Here is a 21,905-nt window from a genome sequence, read left to right on the forward strand (position 1 = left end):
GCAGTCTTGTGTACTCAAGGCTCTGTCATCAGCCCTCATCTTTTCTCTCTCTATACTGCTCCCCCGTCTTCGATCAGAGCCAAATTTGGGTTTTCATTTAATTTTTACGCTAACGACTCAAATATCTTAGCGTCTTTTTTCAACTTTTGGGATAAGCGTCACACTTCCTTATACTCTTGCCTCATTGAAATGCATGGTGGATGCTCTCTCGCTACCTCCCCTTAAAATGTCTACAAAACGGAAGTTCTTATCTTTCCTTCCTGCTCCATCACTCTTCTCTCTCCCTCTTTATCCTGCCTTTATGCCCATTCTTCTTCCACTCTTGCATACCTCCCAGTATCTTGGGGAACTTTTGACTCTTCTCTTACCTTTTCTTCTTACCTATCCACCATTTCCCATAACTGTGAGTTTCACCTATTCAGCAGTCGTAGAAACGTGTCCTTTACTATCTTTACTATCTTTAACTGCTTTCAAAATTCTTATCTCAGCATTTGTTTTCTCTGGACTCGCCAAATGTTCCTCGCTCCCTGCTCATTGTGTTTCATGCCTCTTAGCTGGCTCACCTTTGGTCCATCTATAAGCTCGCAATTTGTTATACCTTGTGTCTTCCCACCCGCTTGCAGTCATAATGTCGAAAAAATAATATAGAATTGCAAAAATGTCTAAACAATAACGTCGAATTTTTAATTTTTTAATTTACATGTTTTTTGGGGTTCCGGGGGTAAAAAAGGGGTAAAAAAAGGGTGGGGGTTTGGGGAGGAACCCCCCCATTTCGAACAAAAAACAAAAACAACCAAAAAAAAACGACATTTTTTTTGTTGACTTTTTGTTTTAGACATTATGACTTTCGATATTATTTCATTCGACTTTATGACTATAAACCCCCCCTTGTCAATCTCCTCTTTCCTTCTTTCTTTATCCTGGTTTTCCTTTGAATCTCCATCTTCTTTGCTTCATCTTTAAGACCCTCCACATTATTCGATTATTTCTTTCTACTCTCTATCTCGCTCCCCCTTCCCGGCTATGAGACACTCTTCTTATTGTAGCGATTTCACCACTTCCTGTCTAAGGTGTTTCCTAATGGCTAACCTGCTTCAACTTGTATATGATACCTCCTGGGGACATTCTTCCAGGAGCACTACATAAGCTTTCCCTCCTTTGCTCAACACATGAATATTTACCTAATCATCTTAATTCCAATTCTTTTGGGTGTCACCTGTGCTTGCTGCCCTGAACAAATGAATACACCACAACAACTTGAAGTGGAATTGAATACAAAATAAGGGATAATTCGAGGCCTGAACCCATTTGACAAAAACAACAAAACCAAATCTCATGTCCCTCTGTTTTCTGCACCACATTCCATATCTTAAACAAAGCAATTAATTTAAGATGCTCAGCTGAATACACATTTTCATATGAATCAGATCAGTTGTTTAGATGTGCATTGTCCAAGGAAAAACCCTTAAAAATCTCTTTCCTTTCCTTCCCTCTGGAAATGATTGTGCTTTAAATTAAGAGGCTAGGCTCTGCTGTTTACATGTCTGAATGTGGAAGTACAATTATTCAGGTCATGAAGCAAGACACCAAAGAGCAACACAAGTTCTAATCCTGTTCACGCTCTTAGAGATTGGACTCTGGTATTAAGTCTGTAATAATTTAATGTATAGACTCTCCTCTCAAATGTTCCAACAGTTTAAGGGTCTGTAAAGTTCGCAAGAGTGTGGGGTACCAACCCATCGCTGACAATGTGTATGAGTATTCTCTCTGTGCTTCCTCATTATTGTCCCCTGTTGATGGAGGGATAGTGCCACTTCAGATCTTCTTCTTGCTCCTGTAGATGCCAGTGTGGAGCTTCTCCTTGACTTTAAGATGGAACCTACTGAGTTTGCCTCATCACTATCCCTTTTTGGATTCTGATTTGCTCCCTCTCCACAACCTCACTCCTCCTCTATGGTCTGCTCCTTTTCATCGTCACACAAAACGCGTGCTGCTCCTCCAATTTTGGATTTTATCCCTTCAGATCAAGTTCTCACCTTCACCTCTTTCTTTGAGCTAAGCATTACCTCTTGTTCCTTCCTGTTCTTGCCAGCTACAGCCTGGCTATCCTCCTGCACTTCCTCTTGACTCCTCACTCTTCTTAACACCACTGTCTAATTCTCTGTTGCTCCCTCCTCCTGATACACTGGTCCAACTCCTCCTGCTGTTCTACTCCATCCTCCACTTGATGACTTCTATCCTCCACCTGATATCCTACACCAATCACCTCCTGATACTCTACACCTCCTCTTGGTGACTCCTCCTCTCTTCCCCTTGTTTCTCGAAACTCCCACCACAGCCTCTGTCCTAAACGACCAATTCACCACAAATGCCTGCTTCTCCAAACACCCACAATATTGCATACTGAGCCAGCCTTTTTTCTTTTTGCCCTGTTGGTCCTTCCACGGTTGGCAATCCGGTTTTGATATTGCACTTCTGCATGACAATATTTAGGGCCCCAGGATTGGTCTATCTTTACTTCTGCATTGATGTTATGTGTATTTTATTGTATTTTGGATCTGCCAACTTTTGGGCAGACAGGGGCTTTGTAAAGTCAGTCCACCATCTTGGATTCCCTGTTTGGGTCTGTCTTCTCATATGCATCAATGCCACTGGCTGCAGTGGAGCTGCATCTGCATCTGGACCACTAGCAAGTGCCACAAGGCTTTGGATTGATCACAGTAGTTTCTGGGCAAGCAAAACCCTGTATTTCCTCAAGCCTGTTTAGGGGATGGGGCACACTTAAACGTTCTGGGTCACTTTGGAATCCCTTGAAAGGGCCAGTGGTGTCTTCATTCAGCATGTGACTGGCCCCTAACCAATGATGGGGATTAAGTGAGGGTTATCTTGTTCTCCCTATACCACCCTCAGGTCCACCATCCCCTAGTTTAGGGAGGTCCCCGCATTCCTTTGCCACCCACTCGATGTCCCCAGAGTAAGACAGGAAATGTTGTAACAGCCAGGACTCTGAGCCAGTTCATTGGTTCCATAGACTCAAAAATGGTAATACTTTTTATGGATATGCACATTATTGCTACCATTTCATGGTGAAAATAGTCTAGGCTTTATTGGTTCCTGAGGTTATGAGAACATTATTTAAAACTAAAGCAAATCATCCAGGGCTTTTACAATAATGTGTGCTTACTATTATTTGGAACTCATTTAGAATATTGGCCCTGCCTTTGTTTCACCTTGCGACAGCGCCTCGCTGAAAGAATGCCAAATGTCATGCTGTTGTTTGTGAAATGAGCACCTGGAAGTGATTATTGACCTCCACACGACCAAACTGAATGCCTGAAATGCAGTCAAAAATCGCTTACTGGTCTTAATCCAAACTGTCGGACCTCGTCAACATCCTTACCATTGAGTGTTGAAAGCCTTTCAGACTTCGGGAGGGTTATTCCAACTGATAGGCCTCGGATTGACCCATAACTGTGGGCAGAGAGGAGGGGAGGAATTCTCCTTTGGTAATGACCTCTTTATCAGTCGATGAGGCTTACATTTGCAGGTAGGGATGTAACAGTATAACGGTATACCGTTAAAGATACCATGAACCACTTAATTGAACAATAATAACCGTCACATTGTTTATACCGTTTTACCGTTTATACCGTTAAGTGTGCTTTTGAATCTGATTTGGAAAGGCTGCAGTAAGCAAGTGCTGCGCAGTCTTGGTCTTGCACTGTTGGATGTGCCGTCTGCCAAGTAGTTTCAGTTGGAGTAGTTTTTAGTGCCATTCCATCAACCACACGTGCCTGACACAAAATCAATATGTTAGCAATAGGAAAAATAGATACAGTGTCAAGAAGCAAAAGGGTTTACTTTGGGTTGGCGGCTTTGGGGTTTATATATTTATAATGGATAATGTTCTCTAAACATATGACAATGGGGGATTTCCCTGGTTCTATCATTGAATTTACATATAATAAGTCACAATGCGAAATTCACTAATCTCTGTGGGTATTCCCTGCTGCCATACCAAAGGGTAACATGTCCGTGATTAATTAACACCTTTTGGCCCGAGCCTAAATGACCACTTAAGAAAAGCTATTCAGTTCGCTTTGCCAGTCGCCGCAGGGCTCCCCCCCCCTCCTCCTCTCCACACGTGTGTTTGTTTGGTGGAAGCAAGGGGTGGCATTTCAGTGGAAAGTATGTTGAAAACCCCAATTGTGGCCCTGGGTGTCTGGTTTTGTTTGTGATGATAAATCTGATAATTTATGACTTTTTAGAAAATATTTGTTAAGATTAGTCAACTCCACCTGCTATACCGCGATAACCATGATATACCGTCATTTGGCAAGAAAGTTATCGTACCGTCATAAAACAAATACTGTGACACCCCTATTTGCAGGCGCTTTTAGTTCCATGAGGACTCTTCTGAGGCAATATGTGTGTGCTTTATACATTAATTTACCATACCATCCTATTCCAAGGCATGTTTCTAGAGCAGCGGTATTCAAACCTTTTTATGCAGAGCCCCCTTGAGCAAAAATGTTGTTGCCAAGCCCCCCTTGAGTAAAAATAGTGCCACTGGGCCCCCCTAGACGTCATCTCGTCTTACATGTTCCATTAAAATCAGTCACTGTACTCCCTTTTGGAAGAGCCTCGTGCCCCCACCCCCATCACCCTTCTGGCCCCAGAGGGGTCCAGCCCCACAGTTTGAAGACCACTGTTCTAGAGGGATGCATCTGGCACATGAGAAATTGATTGATTGATAGTTTATTTGTATAGGGCCTATACACAATGTGTTTCAAAGCGCTTAAATTAAAGAATGTTCTGGTTTCTGGTGCTGGTACCTCTCCTGCCGGGCAAATAACACATGTGCAACATAACATGGGTATCCTTGTGTGCCTGTTTGACAAAGCAGAATTGCGTCACAGTTATAAACATGTACATGCATTTTGGGTGTAGAGCACACATGACACGATAAACGTTGTCATTGAGCAACCTTTATTTGAAGGCGGCAGCTAAGAGACCCATGACCAGCCCTCAGATTATCATTCATACATTACCACACTAGCTCATTTGGATTGTCCAACTACTATTCGGCCAACGAGTTCCTTTATTTTTCTTTGGTAGCATCTAAGAACATAAAGCGTCCTCAATGGGGTGATAGTCACCTGAGTGGCAATCCAAGGCAGCTGGGAATGGCTAGCTAGGATTGGTAAGGGCCAAAACGCAGAGAAAAAAAAACCCTTTCTTGAAAAGATGCTCGCTGGTGAGCATCCATTCGTGGAAAGAAAACTTAGTCAAACCAACATAACTACCATGGTAACAAGAAAGGTGCATTAGAAAGCCACTCTCTCTTTTCTATTCTCTGGGCTGCGACTCAGGGCTCTTTCAGCCAATGTACTCATCTCAACCGGACATTTCTCATCTTTCAGTTTTTGAGTCTGCTTTCAATGACGCGAAACTAATATTGGTGCCACTGCTATGCTTTCTTATACATATGGTGGTATACGTAGACCTGTTCCATTCATTTTAAGCTTTTAGCAGTGATGTCCCAACAGAGCGCCTAGTCTTTCTGATAATTGTCTTGAAATGGGTCTAACTGGAAGAAAAGGACAAAAGGCTGAGTGGTCTTACTCCATTGGTGGAGTGGCAAACGCAACCACAAAAAAGATACCTATCACTGAATGTGTGCTCACCTGAGGTATGCCAGAAACAATTCTAAGCAGAAACGCATGGGGTTTTCCTAGCGAGGAGCCGCCATTTTAATTCTAAAGAAACCCATTTCGAATAGATGGGAAGGCACTTCACTCTCTTATTAAAAGCTATCAAGTACACATATTAAATATTAGTACTTTGAGGTTGAGATAGATGAGGCACATATTAAAGAGACTGCAGGGGTGTCTGGCCTACTCATAAAATAGAATAAGACCGCTACCCCATACAGAAATTAGAAGAATGGAGCTCTTCTAGATAAACTGCAACAGCACTTGCAAGATCCTGATGTTTTTTTTCCAGCAAAACAAAGACAGCAAGCACTCTTAATATGCAAGGTGTTTAAAGGTTCTTCTGGAGAGCCTCAGTATGAGACAACATAAAGGCAATGGGGAAAGGGCCTTAAACCTTTTAAGGGCCTAAAGCCATGAATGTACCCTCACATGCATAATTCCATATGTGAATAAATACTTCTTCCATGTGATAAAGTAGTGATGTCAATTCTAATCTCAAACATGGGGATCGGCGGCTGCATCATGGATTAGTCCAGACCTCTTCCGACTCGGAAGTCTAACTTAGTTAGAATGCTGCCGGGCGGGCCGATCCCGAAGCACGATGATGTGCACCAGGGCGCTATACTATCTCCAATTTTAACACCCATAGAGAACCTCTGGGTTACCTTGTGTAGGGTATGGATAACTCTGTTCTCCAAACACTGATGACATTTAGGTATTTATATGTCTGTGGGTCATTAGTGGCCGATATCAATTGTCTAAGGGCCTGGCTCAGTGCTAATGACAACTAAATGTCGCTAGACTTTCTCAAACTAAAACCAGCAAAATCATTGTTTCTTCTCTTTACTTCAAGCACGTCCTCAATGCCTGTCCACTCTTGTCCCTCTTGTCTGTCATCCTTAGTTATGTACCCTGCTTTGGCTCTTTCAGCTCAAGGTCCTAGATCTATTTTGGATCTCACATTTCCCTGAAATCTCACATTGCTCTGCTCCCAAAAGTCTCTTGCACTTGCCCTTCTGGGACCCCTCCTCCTGAACTAGCATATCTGGGCCTGCACCCCTTGATCCCTTCCAGCCCCGCTCCTCACACTTAGCATGTGGACCTCCTTTCTCCTGCACTCTCTGCATCACCCTGGCTCTTTCCACCTGGCCTCCCCTGGCACTCGCTTAACCCACGGGCCCTTCCACCCTGACCAGCACTTCTGCCCTCCCCTCTCCCCCACACTTCTCGTTACTACACCCGCACAATCCGAATGTCACAAAGCCTAGTAGGACCGATTTTAGTCTTATCAGCCCCACCCTCCCTCCACATTGTGCATTATAAATACCCAATAAATAAAAAATAAAAAACTCAAGCCATTCCTTAATGTAGATACATTTCATTCCACCAACCAACTTCAGTAGCATCTTTCTAGACTGGACAGCAGCAACGCTGGGCAACGCGCCCTCGCTGCTTCCTCTTTGGAATGCTTCGCTTCACTCTGCTGAATGGCTTATTTTGGGATCACTCTGGCTGCCACTCCGATTTCAAATTCTATTTAAAACCTGCTATGTCACTTTCAAGGCTCTTGTCAATCAGCAATCTGCCTATTTGGCTTCAACACATCAGTATCTCAGTGGGTTCCCAATGCACTTGCTATGACTCCCCACAAAATGAAAATTGCCCAAAGTTGCAATTTCTCCATCTCCTTTTTTGATATACTTTCCTTCCCTAGCGTTTTCAACCCTTTGGCAAATTACTCTGTTAGCATTTAGTTAATTACTGAGTCAGTTGTATCTTTATCAATTATACTTTGTTTTTGTATATATGGATATTAATTTTATAATTTACCTCTCTACACTTTCTTATTTTAAATGAATTGTGCTTGTGGTTTTATTTCCATATTTATTTCTTCTGTGTTGCTCCTTGTAACACTTCCCGTTACCCCCAAATAGGTTTTATTGCTGCACCCGGGGCTGAGGAGCCAACCAACCAGGTTGCTCAGATTGTGGGCTGAATCCCACGATACAAGCCCGGGTTCCGAGGCAGCATGAAAGATGCTTCCCCGCCCTGCCATTTTCTCACAAGCATCCCCTCCCATCCAGTCACTGTTGGCTCGACTTCCTGCACCACTTACATGCCTCTATCCTGGGCCATCGTGGAAATGGAAGAGGGGCTCTGCATTAAGCACTGCCTTTCATCTCCAAGGTGGTCATCTTAAGTCAGTAATCCTACTCTTCAGGACCAAGTGGAGATAACTTTTCACAAGGGGGCTGTTTCCAGCTACCTTTGACAACAGGTACGCTCACATCCAAAACCATGGTTCCAATGGGGGTCATTACAAGTTTGGAGGTAGCCATGCCGCTATTAGGAGCATGGCTACCCCCTTACCTGGTACGCTGTCCGGACATGACATTTGGTCGAAAGACATTTGGTCGACGTAATTTGGTCGAAAACCAAATGGTAGAATTTTTTTAAATTTATATATATATATATATTTTGTAGGTTGTAGTTTAGGGGAAAAAGGGTTTTTTAGAAAAAAAAGGGGGTTGGGGGGACCCCCAAAAAAAAAAAAAAAGTGAAAATAAAAAAAAATATTCGACCATTTGGTTTTCGACCAAATGGTTTCGACCAAATGTCCTGTCGACAAATTTTTTTCGACCAAATGTCTGGCAACCACCTTGTACCGGGTCCGGGTTCCTTAAATGAGGAATTACCGGGCCATTACAACCTTGGAGGGCCCTGTAATTCCTCATTCAAGGAACCCGGACCCGGTACATCCCCATTCCCATTGAGCCCCCATAGGGCTCAATGGGAATGGGGAGGGTGCTAACAACGGGCCCGTTGATAACGGGCCCGTTGTTAGCACCCTGGTCTGCTCGCGGGACCCGCTAAGGCCGCCTGGTAAAACCAGCCGGCCTTAGCGGGTCCCGCGAGCAGACCTCGTAATGAGGCGGTAAGGGTTTGACGGCTCTGGCACCTTTACCGGCGCCGTTAATCCCTTACCGCCTCACTCGTAATGACCCTCAATGACTTTGTGAGCCAAAGTGAAGAATAACTTTCCATTTTTAATGGGATTTTATTGCAATCCCCGCCCTTAGGTATTCTTATCCGTACATCTGTATGTATTGCATAGCACTCTGTGTACTGTGTTTCTTGAAAGTTCCTAGTGCATGTTCATGTGTGTGTTATTGGATTCATGTTTGGCGTATTCATCCATTCATCGCAGAATCACTTACCATTCGGGCTTACGAGCTTTACACTGGTAATCACTCCATCGGTAGTCAATATCAGCGCAGTGTATGGTCGCAAAACCTGGAACGATCTGCTGTAAGTACCAATGATGTCAGAATCTCCAGAGAACAAGGGCGTCGAACTGTTTATGGGTCTGGAAAGCGTGAGGTCCAAGTAATAGAAGACCTGAGATAAAAAGAGATCTGCAGTTATTGCCCATGTTCAAACGCAAACAAGCCTGATCGCAGTCTATACACCCTAGGCACACACATTTGAGGGGTATCTGAATATTCTTTCACTCGATGCAGATCGTGATTTGTGGCAGACTCACAAAACCCAAGCGCCATCTCGAATGTGGCTTGCAGGGGAGCAAATTTGGTTTTCTGGGCGTTTTGCTAAACGCACTTACTGGGGCACATTGTAAGGAGGGCGCCGTTCAAGTGCACTGTTTGGTTGATTTGCAAATCCAAAAGGTGTAGTTGTACACCAGTGCTGGGCCTTTGCACATTCCCATCACCAGGTTTCAACTGCCTCCGCACAGTTTGGAGCAGGTCAAAATCAAATGGCACAGCAGGGAGGGGTACGTTCTGGCATCCTCCCATGCGGTGTAGCGTCCATGCTCTGCATGACCGCTACACCACATGATATATATTTTTGCCCTTTGGAAGGAGGTACAAATATTCAAATAGAGTAACTGGCCAGAAGAAGTTGACCTTCTCCGCGCATCAGCAGAGCTTAGTTCTCTACAGCAGACTGCCTTCCCAGATCTGCGTGGTGTGGAGAGAGAACGGCTATGGTGGCGACAAGAGCATACCAGCACCTGTATATTCATTAGGGGTTCGACTCTACAGCTTGGTACTGATTAGGGGGGCGCTAACAATGCAAAGATCACATTCACTTTCTCTGTTTGTGAATTTGCTGTGCAGATTTGTGCAGAGCAGTTGGCAGAGCATGGGTTCCACATGCTTCCCAGTTTAGAGTGTTCCCAAGTCTCTTTTACTAAACAAAGGGTCTGAACTCTGCAGCTGAAACAGATGTTTTGGACTGCAACTCCTATGATCCTCTTTCATTGGCTAAACTGGCTGAGGATCATGGGAATTCTCATCCAAAAAATTGAGAGAGCCAAAGATTGTACTACACTAAGTGCTAAGAATTTTATTTCAATATTTTCAGGGAAGAGAAAATATAGCTATGTTATACTACCAAAAGTAGATGGTTAGCAGCAATCCTGACAATGTAAAATATCTGATTAGATGCTGACAAAGCGTACGTATAGAGTACAGACTAAGCATTGATGGTGGCAACAGATAAATAGTTCCAGATTAGTGTCAGTGTACCTTTGGTATTATAGTCAGTAATTTGCACACAGGGAAGGGCACTCAGGCAATCAGGTGGCTGGAAACGCAGATGAGAACTGTCAGTGTACCTCTGCGTTTTACCAACCACACAAGGTCTTTCCCTAGATGCAGCTGTTTTTTTTGGGTACGCCCATGGGTCCACATGCCCTTCCCCTCACCCGACCCTCACCCTGCCACAACACCAGAGCCCAATCCACCCCCACCTTCCCACTTACCTTCTGGGGCTCCCGTTATCACTGCTCCTTCGACCAAGCTGTTGTCATGGAAATGGAAAAGGGACTAGATCCCTTTTCTATGTTCTGTGTGTTAAGGCAGCATCCATTTCTTTTGTTTTTCGTGCATTGTGTAATTCCCATGCAGTCATTGCCCATACAAATAAATACATATGAATGATTTGAACCCGGGAAGGAGCCCCAGAGTGCAAAGCACTATCAGACCCTTGAGGGGGAGTAACAGAGTAGGTAACGTTATCGGCCCTGGTAAGCCCCCCGATGAAAAGATGATTGCCATATTTGCACTTGGGGAAGGGTGCTCGATCAATCAGGTGGCTGGAACCATTAATATCCCTACCGCGGTTTACCAGCCGGTCAAGACCCTTCAGTTTGCCTCCATTTTATTTTGCTGCCTAGCACCCCAGCTCCTCCCTTGGAAGCTCTTACCATCCACCACCAACATGTAATGCCCATGACCCTTCACCACCCCCATCACCTCATCCCGTAATTCCACTGACCCCCCACTCCTCTGACCTGTTAGACCTCCTGGCTCCACAGAAACTTTGCATCAGGCCACCGCCATAAAAATAGAAAATGGGGATTCAGTGCCTTTTGATTTGCTATGGCAGCTGTCACTTGTTTTCAATATGCACTGAGTCCACCACCTGCAAAAAACCCAAAATAGAACTAGTTGCACACTGGATGTAGCCCCAGGGTGCAAGTAGCTATCACCCCCTTGTCGGGTGAGTGTACCAGTGCCAATAATGGCCCGCCAGTCCCCACCCACACCCTTGCTATTCTCGGGCCTGCCTAGGCTCGGGTCGGTGGGCTGTTACTGACCCTAGTACACCCCACAACATGAGAGGTTATTTTCCAGATCTTTTTAAAGGCCGTATGTGACATGTTTGAGATTTGCCTGGGCACTTTGGTCATTTTTCCAATCTTTCCTTTTTGGTGTGTGGGAGCTTTTCCATTGATTAATAGAGATATACCACCAAGTGTTTAGCAATCCAGTGAATCCGATAATTGTTGTCTCTCTCTGAGGTCCTTAAGTTTTATATGCTTTGCAAAATGGCCTTGTTTTATATCCTTGGCCATCGCAATGCGAGTCTCCTACTGTCAGGAATAGGATCTGGGGCAAGCCTAGACAACAATATTGTAGGAAATAGGGTAAAAACTACGATTCCCAGCATGCTTAGAGGCGCAATGTCCTCCCGGATTTGCGCTAAGAGACAGCTGGAGTTAATTACTGGTGTATTTAACCATTAACCGCCCTTGCACAGATGCTGATAATTAATGTTGTGCAGCACGGGCGGCCACGACGGCGTGTGTGAGGAACGCAGGGGGAAGAGCGAGTGATTTATGTCCATGAAGGCGGATAATTGTTTTCGGCAGTAAAGGAGAGCGTCTGGCCTGAGCATGGTTAACCTTGCTGGTTAACTTGGGAGGCAAGGCGAGCTTTCGCGCAGCTCTCCCCATATCTCCCAGGCCGCAGTGGTGAACAATTTCTCCCTCTCAGACCGCTGCCTTCACTTCTATACGCGGCAGCTGCTCCACGGGGCGGCTGCGTTTTAACGGCGTCATATCAGATCGTCCGGGTGTACTTGTGAGTCACCCGGACTCGAAGATAAGTATCCTGATACGTGTTTGTTTATATTGGCAAGAATTATGTTTATTTGATACGTTAAAGGACTCAATTAAGTTTGGCAAGTCCACGGGTTGTATGTAACATTATCTCCAGGAAAAGTATGAGGCAATACTTACCGCAGGGACATTTCTCCTGAGAGATAAAGGGCAAGACTGTTCATTTCGATTCTGAAGGGAAAACTTGGGTTATGTTACTGCTTCTGTTTGCTCATGTTCAATGTCAGCCTTTTGGGCCATGTGTATGTTGACTTCATGTAAGGGAGTTTCCCTTTTATGTGCCATGTAGTTCGTATCACTCTTGTCCATTATGTGTTAGCTACATGTTACTACACGGTCATAAGTATGGTTATGGTTAGGGTAATTAAGAACCCTAAGCGCTTAGGAGGCTAGTAAGACAGGTAGTATCAAGCAGAAAGTACTAGGCTATATTTTTGGTTCAGGATTAAGTAGTGCAAATGCATGTTGTCTGGTCCCTACCTTTCCTTTGTCATTTACCCCCTTTCCCTAACTCTGTCTTCCCCCCATTGGCTGCCACGTGGTTATCTGTGTATTTCCATTCAGAGGCCCGTGTCAACCACGGTGGGAGGGTCGAGCTATTCGACTTCTGTGGTTCGGGAGAGGGGGTTGAAACCCTATCTCCTTATTAGACTTGACACCTACCTCGTTCCACAAATCTGTAACAGCTGAACATCTATGATATGGGTGAAAATGGTCTTAACCAGGGGTGGGATACCTCCATCATATCGAATTATTCATTAGATCACATTTGGTAAGTTTTATTGTCTTTGGCCAAGCCCCCAGAACCTGGCCACTGGCTATAGCCACCACAATAGTAATATGTGTATAGTAATTGCTATGGTTATTTAGTTTTATGTTATGAAGCTGGAATCTCTGGTTTATTTCTGTGGACAAAACTGTACAATTTGTTAAGCAGGATAGTTTAAAAGGTGTAGTTGTATACAATTTGACATATACATTTTTATTTTAGACCCTCGTAAACAGTACATTCTAAGTACTATTTTTGGTACACATTAGTGTGTGACACACTTGTTGTTTTGAAATTAAATAATCATTGGGTCATTGGGAAAAATACGTACTAGATAAAAAAAAAGATTACAGTTAGGTGAGTGTAATGGTGATAGTATGTTTGTTTGAAGTATGTTGTGATTAAGGGAATGCTTGAAATTGTTAAATACCCGTTGATGTATCCTAACTACATCAGAGGTTAGAAGATGTTTTGTCACATAAGAATTAAAATATCGTATTTGAAGTGTTTTGGAATTAATGGTATTTTTCAAGTAGTTAGATACCTGTTGGCGTATTCTAACTAGATTGACTTTCAAAAGTACTATTGTAGTATTATGGATGTAGTTAGATAACTGCTTGCGTATTGTAACTGTTAATTTTGCTGTAGTTTAGTGACTACATTTGTGTTGAAGGAAAGTTAAATTTGCTCGTAACCTATATTTAGGAGTAACAGAGTTATTTTTACATTCAAACCAGCCATTTCGTTTTTTGACATATGCAGTGTAGTGTCCTGAAGTGGTTGTGGCACCAGTGTGGTATTCTATACCTATTGTTGTGAAGGTTTTCTTTTCAAGAGATACCTGGCCATGTGTGAAGCCTGTAAGCTTACAGTTATTTTTGGTACCATCTGCATTGTACCTTAAAAGCATTATTATGACATATTGGCTATGTGAGTTTATTTGTATGGTGGAACGGTTGTCTGAATTGCAAAAAGGACATACTATGCCATGATTTGCATTCTGCAGAAGCTGGTGAAATGGAATGGATTCAGAATTTGGTACGGATACATATACAAATCATTCATTAGGGATGTGTTCTTGTGAAACATGGTTGCAGAGAATGCATGTATGTTTGCACGTGCATGAAATCAAATCTGGAAAGTTTTATTTATAGGGATGTTTTTGGTTTCCAGTACTTGTAGCAAGTAAATTAGGAATTCTTGTGGATCTTCTTGTGTGTTTATGGTAAAATGTACCATTCCTGCACAGTAGTCCAATTGTTGCTTTATACCTGAGACACTGTAGGTGTTGTCAGGATTGTTTGTGGCATTTCTATGAAGGACGAGAATTTGCAAACAGACCTGGTCCGAGTCATTGAAGTAAACGTTGTGAACAACTGGTGACAATTGAAAGAGAAGATTAATTGTTACATTAGCATAACAATTTACTCCATTTGTCTTACGGAATTTAAATGGACCAGAGAGTTCTGTTTGTGGATTGCAAAACACAGGTACTGTCAATACGTTGTATGAGTAGGTACTTTATCAATGAAAACATTGCCATACACTTTACAAGGTAGAGCGAATAAAAAAATGCAAGTATTGCCTTCATTCCAGTAATTTATCTCTGTATCTGCTACACAGGTGGTGCAGGTTTGTGGCATATCCTGCGTTTACATGGTGGATTCATAGAAAGCTGGGATTCTGCGTCCAAAGAGTAATACCTGCTTGTGTGGTTCGAGCCATTCGTGATGAATTCCCCAGTGACAGCGGACAATACCGTGGATTGATGCAGCCAGTATCTCAACCACAGCAGTATAATTTGTAGTTACACTGATATCCACCTTACCAAACTAAATACAAATATATAAAAAAAATTCAAGCTAAGCAGTTGTGAGAACATTTTGTAGGTGCACTGCACGTTCAAACACGTAAGAGTGTCATTACATATTGATGTGCAATAATACGACCATTAGCCTATGCTGCTTGCATCATCCTCATATACCCGCTCCAGTATAAACGGCAGTTGGCACTTGTGATTGTGCGCTCGCAAGGGGGCTGGGTGGATAGGGACGCTCAAGGTGCAGTACACCATGTGCACCTGAAACGCATCTTACACACTGTGACTATTGTCCAAATGGCCACCGCAGTCCCGGTGTCTCCAGACTCCCCTTTGAAGATCCCGATCCTGCAAAGATCATATGTATGTTTTCATTGAACATTGCACCGGGCCTATTGTGCTTGTCCCATCCTCATGCTCCCCCCCCTCACTTTTACTTAGAAGCTCAATGTCTGTAGAGCTCTGGTACTTTCTAGGCTATACTATTGCAACAACCTCTTCTTTAATCTACCCACTTTCTCCCTCAGGCCCCCTTCAGCTAATCCTTAATAAGGCTGTAAGACATATTATTGGTCTCAAGACCATGCACTACGGAAAAACGTTTTCAACACTTTGAGATCAACAAACCCCAACTCTAACACAATGTGACTTCTGCAGAATTTCCCCACTTAGAACTTGTTTCAATCCCTTTTAGGATTATATATTGATGATGATCCAACCCGCAGCCAAGGAGCTAGTACTCTTTCTCTTCTATCAAGATTCAGAGGTGAGTTTAATCCTCGAAATAACCGAATTGAGAACGGGCTCAACCGTGATATCAGGGTAAATTCCATGCTCTTTGGTATTTTACGGCAACAGCAGCCCACAGCCAAAGGGCTTGTAAATAATCTCTTCAATAAAGAATCAGAGGTGAGTTTATGCCTCGCAATAAGCCAACCGGGAATCAGCACAAATGTAACATTAGGGTCAATTCCATCCTTTTTGGTATTTTACAGGAACAGCAATTGAAATTACCCAGTATACTTGACCACCTCAACCCATATATGTACAATTCAAGGTAACGGCACGCGGGTAAGTGTGAAGCTGCATCTTCAATTCTTGCTATACAAGCTTTATTGACAAGTCTTACAATGTATCACCATTGACCTATTTGACAGATTTAACCATTCCTCATACCTTAGGGGAGTTCCTAGCACATATCCAAATTTAAGCTTGGAGCCCATGCACAGCTTGCACAAGGGCAAGTTATGCATGACACCGGCAATTCATGTTTGGAAACTTTTGCATGACAATAGCATTTACATGGATTGAACACCCTATTTAATAACATTCCACATTTATGGCCTCAGACCCAGCACTGCATGCTCAACTTTGGTCAGAGCTTATCTCCACTAGTCATGAAGTCACTTTGGGTGCTTCACATCATCGGTCAATAACCAGACGTATCATAACACAGTGAAAGTATGATTCACTTAGACCTTGCTATCACCAAGTGGATCTGTCTAACTTAACAGATACTCCACAGCATTGTGTACTTATGCTTACCTTGCTTTTTTGTTTTGAAACTTTTTTCTCTCCTCTCCATTTATTCTGTTTCAATAAGTACACCTTGTGATACATGGAGTCGTTCATGAGAGGTGTCCCGATCACCCTTCATATTTTGCTAGGAACATTCTAAACAGAACCCCTTATAGGGACTTTTCATCAGAATTGATATCATATGTGATGTCATTAATTATGCCATTTGTGATATCATCCTTTAATTCCTGCGTGCTAACCTTAGCAGTGTGTGGGGGTGGTGCGCGTTATGGTTGCATAGCTTACCATAACTGGCACATTTCTTTGGTTTTTCAATGTTATCTTGCAACAATAATGTCCCTTTGACAATGTTTTTTTCAATGAATTGTATCGGTTTTTATTAGTGCAACTTAAACATAACATCTCTTTAATAAAGTTTTTTTCAGTGACTTTCATAGGTTTTCTATTAGTGCAACTTAAACATAATGTCCCTTTAGCAAATATTTTTCAGTGAATTTCAAAGGTTTTTATTAGTGAAAATGTTTAATGATGTTACAGCACTGTATATAAGTTATTAATAATTTCTCTTTTAACATAAGTGAAACTACAAACCTCCTTTAACAAACATATTTATGCAGCGTATACCGCCGTGCGTTGTTTTCTGCAGCGCTTGTTAGATATGCCAGTCATAGCTGAATTGTCTAGGGCATGAGGCTCGACTTTGAACCCAGCCTCACCAAACCACCCCTGTTATCCACTGCGCATAGCCTACATCCTTGTCTAGTGTCCACCATACCCCCATAATGTGACCAATGACCAGTGGGCAGGGCTTAGAGCCATGGAAAGTCTCCACAATCCATGGGGCATGGCGCATGCCCCAATAAGCAAATCATAATAGGCATTTTGTCCTTGCTGGTGGCCAGGTCCAGTGCCCAGGCACCAAAGTTATACCACTATTTGTTGTACTTACATTTTGACAATTTGAAAAAAATAAAACACAGGACAGATTTGCAAAAGCATGCATTCAAGTCCTTGCTGATGCTCCTTGTGCAAGTTTGCTATAATCTCATTCAGCATTCTGGGATGTAGCTGCAAGCAGAATTTATTTCCCATTCAAACCTATCCCAATTTCAAAAAACGCTACCATATAGCCAGTCCCTGGTGGCCATGCCCACTTTAACCACATTGCCAGTCCGCCATGGCCACAGGCTATACCTCAGCACCTAAGGTATATCACTCTTTTTTGCATCTACATCATGACACTTTTCAACAAATAAAACACAGACACATTTGTGAAACCACGCTTTCGAGTCCTTGCCAAATACTCCTTGCACAAGTTTGCTACAAATCCATCTGTGTTTTATTTTTTGAAAAGTCTCAAAATGTAGGTACAAAAAAAGTGGCATGACTTAATCCCTACTTGACAAAATCCATTCAGACTTTGTACACACATTCAAAGTTGGGTCTATAATCGTTTTGCAATCATTTTAGCAGATTTGTCAAATGTCACCAACGTTATAAGCCATTTAATATGTCCCCCCTCTAATGTTGCCTCCTCTTGACATAATCCCACCAAACTTTGCAAAAACGTTCAATGTTGGGTCTAAGCTCTTCTTGCAAACTTGTACTCAGATTTGTCAAACGGCAGCAAATTTATATGCCTTTCAAACATTTTGCCCCCATCTAATTTTGACTCCTTTTGTCAAAAAGGCACCAGACTTTCCAAAAGCATTGGAAATTGGGTCTACAATTATAATGCACAAATGCATGCAGTTTTATTGAATGACGCTAAAGTTATAAGTCATCCAAAAACTGTTCTTCACCAACCCTTTAATGCAGAAATATGCATGGATGTCCTCGAACATTTGTCACGTTCGTAAACATCACAGCGATGTCCCCAAACATCCGAGATGTTCAAAGGCATTGGAGAAGAAAAAACACCAATTTTTTGTCTTTTTTCTGGCCATATCACATCTCATCTCCTCACTCCTCACCTCCCCACAGATTGTTTCATTAGTTTGACAAGTGTAATGTTGTGCTTTTTTTATTTGTTTTACTGCAATGTCCATGGACTAAGGGCTCAGTTCCTGAATCCAACATGGCGTCCATGTCAAACGTTTTGACTCACATCACGTTTTTAATTGTCCAATTAGTGGGCATATACAATGTCTGTGAATACCACGCGGCTCCTTGATTGGCCTAGAAGTGTCCACGGACAGAACCGGAGATATCAAACCTTTTTTTGACTTACCTTTTTGCAATTTTTTTTTATCTACTGAACGGATTAAAAAAAAAAAATTGCAAAAGCATGCTTTTCAGGGCAGCAGTTTGGGCAGTAGCCACGAGCAACGTTTTTTTCCAATCCTGTCTATCCGGATTTCAAATGTTTTGGGACCAACCTATGACTTTGCCGCCACGGCTTGACGAAACTACATAAAACTTTGTGAAATAATCCATATGTGGCCATATACTTCTGTTGCAAAGTTTGGTGCAAATTCGTTAAATGGCACCAAAGTTATAAACCCCAAAAAAATGGTCTTCCTATGGGTTCAGCAACTTAGCCTTAACTACAGGGCTTTTATTGCAGGCTGTGTAATATATATATGAATATATATATATGAAAAAGGGTGGCAAAGCAGTAATGACCTCTTACTCGATCAAACTGTATACAATTAAAATGATGAAGATGAAACCACATAAAAACCTTTTACATTTGAATCAGTATTGTGTCTCATTTAAGAACAAAATAACTGAGGAAGATTACAGAGTGAAATCCTGCTGCTCTAGTCTGGTCCAATTAGTGTCATTTTAGGATGGCTACTGATATGATGCTGCTTAGAACCCCTGTAGACTGCGTTGCAAACACTGTGTCAATCTGGCTATTAATCTTTTAAAAGTAATTATGCCTTGAGCCTTTGCTAGATGTGCTTGCTTGTTCCATGAGTTTGCTATCAATTACTGTTTATGAACATGTGGCAGCCTCAAGCTTTTAATGGTATTAGTTGAGAGACAGAGAACTGCCCATTACTAGAGATTACAATACAAATGATGTCATATCCTTTGATGCTATTCAGAGGCCAATGATCATGCAACATCACTTCCCGAGAGCCGCTTTGACTTTGGCCAAAGAGGTCTACTGCCCTAAAGCCTTCAATCTTGCTGCCACATTATTCACAGTGGCAAAGAAGGATTTTGTAGCACAACAGGACCCTTTAAAAAAAAGCATTTGTTTTCACAGCTGATGCGTAGATGGTGCTTTATTCGACTGTTCTCGATATGTTCCATGATTTGTCTCATTTCAGTGACCCTTGCAAAGGTAGCATGCACATGTGAGAGGGCTCACCATGATGTCTACATTGCTGCCAATGCTAAGAGGAACATTCTGTGCATGACAGAGGGGGACCTTAGAAGATATGTGGTTCCACACCAGACTGTCCGGAATCTAGCTGGGTGTGGCATGGGAGGTTCTGTGCATAACTTTCCTCTTACGGGTTTTTTAACTGAGGACGGTTGAGAGGGTTTTTAAACCAAGGCACTGGACACCACATACCATATAACATATGGCAGCATCACCAACTAATGTCTCTATAGCATTAATGCATACAGTGAGTAGAAAGCCATATGTAAATGTGGCCATTTTCTGTTGTCACAATGCATCTGTCTCTACACATAATGAGGGTGTGTGTGTATCTCCTATACTGGCCCCTCTTCTTCAAAACGCATGAAGCTTGAGAAGGTTGAAGCCAAGGAGCATATCCTCTCCTCTACAGTTTCACCTATTAAGGAGCTCATGTCAAATTCTGCCTCTGCCCTCTGTCTTCACTTTGCCCTTACCGGGGCCCAGATAGAAGTTCATACGCAGTTGATCTACATTCTAAAACTTTCTTAATAGGGTGAAGGCTTTGAGGACAGGGTTTGAGGACACTTGTGCCCTCTATCTCAGGTTTGATTTGCTTGGTATGATCTTCGCCTTCAGTGAATGATGTGGAAAGGGGGGTCTGCCACACTGCTGCAACACTACCTAATGGGATCTGGGGAGCAGTAGCACTGTTTATTCTCCCGTGAAAGTATTGGTCATTGACTTGAGCAGCTGTAACGCTAACTAGTATTATTGCCCTTGATATCCGCCTAGCCCCGTTTAATAGAGAGGCACATGTTAATGAGCTGTGCTGCAAGTCCCTGACATAGGACACATCTTTGTGTTGCATCCAGCAGCAATGTTGTTGATGTATCGTAACCTGTCGTTTTCCTTTCAGAGCTTCATTTATTGAAAGGCAGATTGTATATCTTATATGATGTGATGCACAGTAACACTGGAAAGATCACCAATGGTGTCATTTGTAAAGCTTATGGTGTTATGTGTGATGACATCAAAGCACACTGCAGGAAGGTAACAGCCCGGTGCAATGTAGAAATCCCAAGGGCAATTGCCACATAACAATTATCTGCACCATGAACTACAATGGGAAAGGTAGGTTGGAACACTTTGTGAATTTTGGGTACATAGTTGGAACTATAGAAACAAGACAAGGAGCGAAACAAATGTAGAAGAAAAGTCAGATTGCCCAGATTCCTGGTAAACCATTACACCAGACTCTTTGTTAAAGGCTGAAAATGCCACCATGATGAAGGTCAATTTCGTTATTGGCTTGACAGTTGATCTTGAACCTTTATCAATTGCAGACATCAGTGACTGTCACTGGGAAAATGACTTACTTTGTCCAAATAAATGGAACAAGCTAGACATTCTATGAGTCTTTCGATAACATTCTCAAATCAATACTATTTAAAGATATTAAATCCATGCATGCTATCAGCAGTGTTATATCCAATAGCTTAGTTTTAGGGAGGGACAAGGGTGTTTGTCCCCCCAACTTTTGTGGCACACCATTTTGTCCCACTCATTCGGCAGGGCCCCCCTTTCATTGTACCTCCCAACATTTTCAGCAACGTTACTCCACTGGTGATATCCGTTAGCACTCGGGCACCCCTGAGTTCCTGCGCTCTACAAAAATAAAACATATATACATAAACTTACTTTGCCCAAGTCTGCAAGGGTCACTTGAAACACATGCCCAAAACTTCTCACTGAGATGTTTCTATAAATCAGGAACTGGGGATCATTCAGGCCGCCGCAAAGACCAGTGATCAGAAATGACACCTAGAAACGAGAAAACCATTTATTTTATACCCGTTTTATGTATTTATAAAAAAAAGGCTGCACAGTACTATAAGATGATCCATACCTGGGACTTTTTAGTGCTTATTAAAGAATATATGTCATTCAATAAAATAGCGTCATTGTAGTCCTTTGCAGAAGCATCTGTCAATACTAGGATGAAGGAGTTAGGTGGTGAGGTCTCCAATGCAAGCTTCAGGCCTTTCATGGCCAATTCTGGACAGTCATCTCCCCCTGTGGCCGTTAGGTTTTTGAAAAAAGCAGCAAACTGCGTTTTTGAATTAGTGGAATAACTAGGCCCAACACCTGCAAAAGAAAGCAAATAGACCTGTTATAGGCTGGTAAAAATAAGGATTTTGGAATAGTAGACTTACTTGCAAAGCCGTAAAACCCTTCAACCCTTTAGACATACATATCACATGAAAGGAAAGTATTTTACACTACTTTTAAATATGTTCTAGTCTTTCATTTATTTA

General features: G+C 42.5%; 1 protein-coding gene across 2 annotated transcripts in view; it reads right to left on the reverse strand.

Moving 5' to 3' along the window:
- The window catches only part of UMOD (uromodulin), a 248,946-nt gene that overhangs the window by 120,588 nt on the left and 106,453 nt on the right, over positions 1-21,905 (reverse strand). For both annotated transcript variants that reach the window (XM_069647169.1, XM_069647170.1), the window contains 3 exons: positions 21,497-21,735; positions 21,289-21,411; positions 8,936-9,116 (listed from right to left, as the gene is read on the reverse strand). In XM_069647169.1, the coding sequence (XP_069503270.1) occupies positions 8,936-9,116; positions 21,289-21,411; positions 21,497-21,735 (543 nt within the window). The remainder of the gene's footprint in view (positions 1-8,935; positions 9,117-21,288; positions 21,412-21,496; positions 21,736-21,905) is intronic.

Source organism: Ambystoma mexicanum, chromosome 2q (genome assembly GCF_040938575.1).
Source record: "Ambystoma mexicanum isolate Mex_15411 chromosome 2q, UKY_AmexF1_1, whole genome shotgun sequence".
Lineage (NCBI taxonomy): Eukaryota > Metazoa > Chordata > Amphibia > Caudata > Ambystomatidae > Ambystoma > Ambystoma mexicanum.